We start from the raw sequence: 8,067 nt of genomic DNA on the forward strand, positions 1-8,067 counted from the left end.
CATGAATCTATCAAAAGTGCTTACAATAATCTGAATAATGGGTGGCAACATCCTCCGTCAAAGCATGTGTTTTGCGTCCGACATATTTCACAAAATTTTGCAAGGGAATTTAAGGATAATGCTTTGAAGAACAAGGTTATTTCCATGGGTAATAATTTAATTCTTACTTCTTATCATGAATTAAAAATTAAATTATGAAGTTTTTTAATTAGTGTAATAATGCATTGTCTGTTGTTTCAATACAAGTTACTCAATCAATGAATCTACATATCGATACTACCGCAGAGAAATTGGCATCGTAAACCCAGAAGTTTTGAAATGGTTAGAAAATATACCGCGACAAGATTAGATTCAAGCATTTGATGGAGGTAGCCGTTGGGGTCAGATGACCCACCAACCTTGTGGAGTCGATGAACGCAGTATTAAAAGAACCACGCAACCTTCCCATCACTGCTTTGGTCCAATCAACATATTATAAAACAGGTACACTATTTCCAACCATGGCAAAACAACACGCATCAATTTTAGCTTCTGGTCAGATATACACAGAAAAATGCATGACTTTTATGAAATCGGAAATACGTAAATCAAATAGTCATAGAGTCGATAGTTTTGATCGAAGCAACCATACTTTCATGGTCCACGAGACAGTAGTTCCAAAAGAAGGACGACCAATTGGTCATTTCAGTGTAACTCTTTATAACAAGTGGTGCGATTGTGGAAAATATCAAGCTAAACATATGCCTTGTTCACATGTGATAGCAGCATGTTCTAGCATCAAATATGATTATTGGAGCCTTATATCCGATGTGTACAAGGTGGAAACAATATTTAAATTCTACAGTGAAGTGTTCCAACCGATACCAAATGAAGGATATTGGCCACAATATGAAGGTGTTAAGGTGTGTCACAATCCACTAATGCGGAGAGTCAAGAAAGGTCGCCCAAAGACCAAGCGCATTAGAACAGAAATGGACACTACGGATAGAGTCCCAAGAAAGTGCGGATTATGTCGGGTATCTGGTCATACTAAGAAACATTGTCCAAAAGCTGCTGGCACATCTACTCAAAATTGATGTATTTTTTCCTTTTAATTTAATGTAATTTTATTTTAATGTATTAATATAATTTTCTTATTATTAATATTAAAATTATTATTATTATTAAAATTATTATTTTTAATGTATTTATACTTATATGTTAATGTATTTTTATTTTATTTTATTAATAGAATTTTCTTTTTATTATTATTATTAGAATTAAAATTATTATTCTTTTTATTATTATAATAATTATTAAAAGTTATATAATATTATTAAATTAATTATTTTTATTATTTATAATAATATTTTGTATTTTTTAATGTTATAATTATTTTTAAAATATTTAACAATAATAAATATAATATATCTAATAACTAAATTCAACAACAACAAAAAAAAAACACTAGTAGGAGGTCGCATCCCCAGGATGCGACCATCTAGTGAAGTTGAAATTTTTTTGCTTCAGGAAGTCGCATCCCCAAGTTGCAATCAGCTAAAAATTAAGACATTTTAGTATTATTTTTTAAAAGTGGGACAATCTAATATTAAAATAAAAAAAAAGGATATTTGTATAAAAAACCCTCACAATTCTTTTCAATTACAATATCCATAACTATTATTTTTGACTCAATCCCATAACTATAAATTTTGTACATAGACTATTTATTACTCGGTCTTTTCAATTCATGCAGTTTATTTTATCTTATATCATTAATGAAAAATAATTTTTATAAAGTATTATAAATCATATTTTTTTATAAAATCAATAAAATTAACTATATTTTTAATTCACGTGTCATTTGCAATGTCAATTATATTGTAGGACGAATTGAATAATAGCTACTCTATATGTCTCGAATTATATTTCTTAATTATAAGCATCATTTGTGAAAGAAAAAAACATGTCCCCTAAATTAAAGCTCGCACTCAATTTACTAGGTACATTTATTTATTTTTTAAAAATACTCCTAATAATACAACTAATTTATCTTTAAAGATGAAAAGTTAAAATTAGATTTGTACTATCTCTATTCATAAATATATTATCCTATTGAGATTTTTCTTTTATAAGATTTTATTCAATTTTTCAACTGCATTAATTATTTTTTAATATAACATAACCCTAATTATGTTACCTCTTTTTTTCTGTATTATATTACAAATACTATACTAAAAATATAAATTAATTATCGCTCTCTTCAAGGGCATTCTAGTAAAATAATTAAAATTACAAATAAATTTAATATAACAATCAATTTTCTTAACTCACATGATTTTACCAACGAAGTCTTATATATAAGGGCATAGGTAGTATTTTACAACCAAAGCTAACAAGTGGTCTCAATATACTTGTTAAAAATTTAAATATAGAAAATTTTCATTAAACGTATATTAAAAATTGTGTATTTAAATTTTTGAGAGTTCAAAATGTACTATTTTCAAGGCAAAGTTAAAAAAAAAATTAAAGAAGCAAAGTTAAAAAAAAAAAAAAAAAAGTTAAATACCACATGTGGTCCTATAACTTAATTTCGGTTAACGTTTTAGTCCTTTCTTTTTTTCTTTTTTACGATTTGGTCTTTTATTTTAATTTTAAGTGACAAATCGATCTTTCATGTTTTAAAATGTCAACAATATTATCATTTTTAATACAAAGATTCAAAAAATTAATAATTTTTTTCAAATAAAACCCATAAAATTAATTATATTCTTTAATATAATACAATTTCATCAAATTCGTAACCCAAATCTTCAAATAAACTCATATTTTTATTTTTTATTTGATGTTGTTAGAGATGAAACTATGAGTTTATTTAAAGATTTAGTTATGAATTTGATGAAATTTGCATTATATTGAGGATGATAATTAACTTTATGGGTTTTGTTTGAAATTTTTGATAATTTTTGTAAAAAAAAAGGATAACTTTATTACATTTTAAAACATAAAATATTAAATTGTCACTTAAAATTAAAATAAAGGACTAAATGGGAAAAAAATAATGACTAAAATATTAACATAAATTAAATTAAAGGACTACAATGTTATTTAAAAAAAAAAAAAAAACTAAAGAAGCAAAGTTATTGTTTATTTATTCATTAACAAGTGTCGTAGGGACACTTACAAATTACAAGACCTACTTATAGTTATATCGAAATAACATTTTAAGAATATTTATACGTTACAAGAACACATTAAATTAACTATCTTTTTTTTTTAATATAGATGAAAAAGAAAATATTAAATATTTATAATTTTTTAAGCCGAAAATAGTTCATAAAGGAAAAGAAAAAAAATTGGGTAGCATGAACCTTACCCAAAAGAAATATAAAAAAAACATAGACTTAAAATTTCTCAAATTATTAGATTTTTTAATTCTTGAGTGGGTATTGAATATCTTAGCATATCCATGTGTATATTCTTTTCTTTTGCTCTAATAAATTAGTAATCATTTTTGTAATATATAATAATTGTCATATTTTTCTCTTCATCAATATATATCTTTTAATTGTTGTTGTTGTTGTTTTTTCTGTAGTTTTTATTATCCAAAATATTCTACAATATTTCCAAATCATTAAATATGTGGTATTAACTATTGTATATCTTTAATATAAATTTGCTTGATTTTATTTGCTTTCAAATCAAGCGTTACATTACTCCAAAAACTGATAATATACTGAATTATAATTAAAAACAGATATAGTAACAAAGGATGACACCATTGTGATGTATTGCGTACAGTAACCAAAAAAAAAAAAAATTATTTGACCTAGTTGTTGATAGAAGCAATTTAATTTCATAAAGTCCATGGCTTATTGGCTTTGTTGAGTCAATACTACTCTCCACGCGTAAACAACAGCTAACTAAGGGCAATGCAGTATTAATTAACCAATAAAAGAATATTAGAAAGATGGTTTAATTGATAAATAATTGGTTCAAACATTTAAAGTAAATTCAGTTTCAGCTGTAGAATATAATAATATTTTTGATGAGTAATATGTAAATATCATTGTCAAAGCTCTTGAGCCTTGAGGTCTTTGACTTTGATGAACTGTCATAATTCAATTCATTTAAATTTTATTATATAAAAAAAATATTAATAATGAATAAAATGAAAGTCAAGTCAACCCAAATTACATTTAGAGGCTCAAGATTCAACGTCTTTAACGGCTATGATTCATTCATTGTTTGGAAATACATGTCGATTGTTGACACTTGTAGAAGCAGCAATGGCCACCGTGATCCTCCCATTACCGGTGACTGACGCACTTCCCGCCAGGAAAGAGGATCATCTACACGTGCACCTACGTTTTATTTCCTGAACAAACCATGTTAGAGCTAGTGATACACCTACAATTTTTCTTCACTATTTCTTTAATTTTATAAATGATTAGAAATATCAAGAGTATCTAATTCACCATCATTTTTCTCAACAATAAAAAAAACTCAATTTTAGTTTATAGAAACTTATTTATTTATGAAAAATATTAACACAAATTAGATAATTTAATATTTGAATTTTTCATAAAAGGTTCAAATTAGAGCATATTTTTGTTCCATTAAACTCAAAGTTTAAATTTATCGATCCAAAAATTGAATTAGTAAAAAAATATTTAAAAGTGCTGAATGATAAAATGAAGTTATATTATATATATTTACAGGGATAAAAGATAAGCTGTGGAAAATTGTCATTGAGTAAATATTTGCATAGACGTGAAGTCCATATATACACAATTATTTTTGAATGGACATGTGGGGCTATAATTAATGCATGGAAATAACAAGAGCAGTATCATTCGTTACTCTTAGTTTGATTGAGTACGATTTTGAATTTTTTATGAAATTCAAAATTGGGGTTAGAGGCTGGAACGTCGAAACCTGAATTTTCTCCAAAAGTAGTTATTTTATATATACATATACTATTACTATATATATCCTCATTTATTTTACTTCATACTTTTTATATATATTTTAAATTATAATCTTTTTCAATAGAAATTATTATTGTTGGATAATTGGGATTTTGTTTATTATTTATAATAAAAATGATTTTATTTGTACAAAAAATGATTTTATTAATTTTATTTGTAGGACTAAATAACTTTTTAGTCCCTATAAAATTTTACTATTTTATTTTTAGTTCTTATAAATAATTTCATCAACTTTTAATCCCTTAGAAATTTAAAAATTTTCATTTTTATTTTTAGTCTATGATTTTAATCTAACTATTGTGTATTTTTCTAATTTTTGAATAATTTTATATAATGTTTAGAACATGTTTATAAACTACTTTGCAAAAATTTAATTTTTTTTAACAAATAATGAATTAAATATAAATTTTTAGGCTAATATATTAGTATAAAAAGTATATTAAAAAATTTGAAGCATGGACAATAGTTAAATTAAAATTAGAGACTAAAAATGAAAATGAGAATTTTAAGAGATTAAAAATTGATGAATTTTTTTATAAAAATTAAAAATAAAATTGTGAGATTTTATAAAGCCTAAAAATATATTTAATATTTATCTTTTATATTTGAGTGGAGGTGGAGTAGGGTGGCATATCCAATTTTAACCCCCAACAAAAATAAGATATTAATACTAATTTTTTAAGTGCAATTTTTTTAAAATTAAATATTCATCCGGTCTCTCGATTTTGTCCATCTATCCTTATTTATAGTACTGGACGTTAAGATCCAATAGTATTTTTGACACTATCGAAAATGAGCAATAATATATTTAATAAAAATTAAAATATAATAAAAATGAATAAATATAAGAGTTGGATCAACATCTACCTTCTTCTAAAGAGGGTTAGGTGCAAATGTGCAATTGTATACAGGCTCATAAGCTATGAAATGATAAAAAAGGATAGATATTGTTCGCAATATTGTATATAAGTTTAAATTTAACGTTCATTCCTTATGATTCTTGTTTTTTTATTTATTTTAATGATTTTAGTATTTTAATTTATAAGTGTTAGATATATTTTGGTGTCATAAATTATATATCTTAGACATTTTGATCTTAAATTATAAATTATAGGCTTTGATATTTGTAGTTTGTTAATTAGTTTAATCCTCGTATGTGTTATTTGTTAGTAAATAAGTTTTTATACAATTTTACAATTTTTTTAATCTTTATAAAAAAAATTCTTTTTCATTTTTAGTCATTGATTTCCATTAAATATGATTTATAAGGAATTTTTTTAGGTAAAATCATAAAAAAATTTCACACGCAATTGCGAAATATCGAGTTGATATCCAACTTAACAATTTCCACAATTGAACAACTACTGATTTTTCAATCCAAAAATCACAAGAACCAAAATGTTTTTTTCCCTCAAAAAAGGTGTAGTAGTATTTGGCTAACCCGAATTTCTGCAATATAATATTGTTACTTAAAGATTTAACCATGCATGATCTTGCACCATTTTTGTCACCAACTTTAATTATTTATGAACTTGGAAGGTTTCTTAAACCATCATCAAAACAAGTTAACTTTCCTTAATTAATTATTGCAATAATTAATTGAGAACTTAATTGGAGCACATAATCATGCCTAGCAATATGCTTGTACATTACTACTTATGCTCTCTAACCGATAATTTAGTTGAATTTCACTCTCATTCAACCTTACAATTACAAGCAACAAGCTTTCGTCCCCTAAGATCATGGAGCATTTCACGACAAATTGTTGTTTAAATTCCACAAAAATTCCCTTAATCATAACACACACACACACACACACTCTAATTACCAAGTTGACTAGAGCAATATAACTCATCACTTAATATGGCCACCAAAATCCTAAAGCTCACCCTAATTCTCTCTTTACTCATATCTCTAGCCTTGTTTGTTTCATCAAATGATGATGATATAAATCATCATGACATGGAAGATGATGATGAGGATGAAGAAGAGTTCTATGTTGTTGACACCTCATCACAACATCATGGATCAAGAAGTAGATTCTTGGCAAATATAATAAAGAAAGGAAAACAATGTAACCTTGAGAGTAATAATGTATGCAATGGAGTTAAAGCAAACAAGGGAAGAGACTTACTTTTTTGTTGCAAGAAGCATTGTCGCAATGTTTTGAGTGACAAGAATAATTGTGGTGTTTGTGGCCAAAAATGCAATCAAGGACAAAGATGTTGCAATGGAGTTTGTACCAATGTTTTGTCTAATGTTCATCATTGTGGCAAGTGTAACAACGAGTGTTCAGCTGGTCATTTGTGTGGGAATGGCTTTTGTGGCTATGCATAAAAGGAAGTTACAATGATTTCACATTGCAATTGCGATCAACTATGACGTGAATCGTTTATATTGCAGTAAAATAAAGACAAATGTAGTTGATGCACACAAAATTATTCTTGATATTAGAAGTCTATAAACTATATAATTTGCAATTTTGAGATATAAATGTATGAGAAATGCTTTTGATACATTGTTTGAAGTTAAGTTATTATTATTGAATAAATGAATTATTTCTCAATATATTAACATTTTGAAAAGAATGTATTACTATATAGCATTTCTCTAATATTATTTTTCAATCGGTCTTGTGACATATGTTCATATATAGCATATGTTGTGGGTATCATGGTGTAATTTGATTGACTGTTATATATGATTATTATGTTACAGTGATTACGGACGAGTTTTTTTTAGTTGAGTAAAAAAAAATTGTTTATTTAGAGATACTAAACCTATATTTTGATTTATGCTTAAATCAAGTTCTAAGACAAGTAATCGTGAAAGAATCATTCGTTTTTTGCTAGCTAATTTTTGGTTTTGTTAAATGAATTATTTTTCTTTTTAACAAATATAACGGTGAAACTGACGTATCGATTATAAGTGTTTACGTCCTAATATATCAAATATTTTTACACTTATAATTTGAGATGTATTTATAGGGCAATGTTTCTTTTTATGTGAATTTTAATTTTAGATTGTATTTATAGGTTGAAGTATCTCCTAATTAAAAAAAAGAATCTCATACTTGCACTAAAAATTAGAAAGTGTA

General features: G+C 25.4%; 1 protein-coding gene across 1 annotated transcript; it reads left to right on the plus strand.

Annotated features, from left to right (window-relative positions):
• Positions 1 to 6,757: 6,757 nt before the first annotated feature.
• LOC101494412 (uncharacterized) lies at positions 6,758 to 7,641 on the plus strand. The gene has a single exon (XM_004488669.4). It carries the CDS (start codon positions 6,834 to 6,836, stop codon positions 7,305 to 7,307), a length of 474 nt encoding a protein of 157 aa, XP_004488726.1. The 5' UTR covers positions 6,758 to 6,833; the 3' UTR covers positions 7,308 to 7,641.
• The last annotated feature ends 426 nt before the right edge of the window (positions 7,642 to 8,067 follow it).

This window comes from Cicer arietinum, chromosome 1, assembly GCF_000331145.2.
Source record: "Cicer arietinum cultivar CDC Frontier isolate Library 1 chromosome 1, Cicar.CDCFrontier_v2.0, whole genome shotgun sequence".
In the NCBI taxonomy this organism is placed as follows: domain Eukaryota; kingdom Viridiplantae; phylum Streptophyta; class Magnoliopsida; order Fabales; family Fabaceae; genus Cicer; species Cicer arietinum.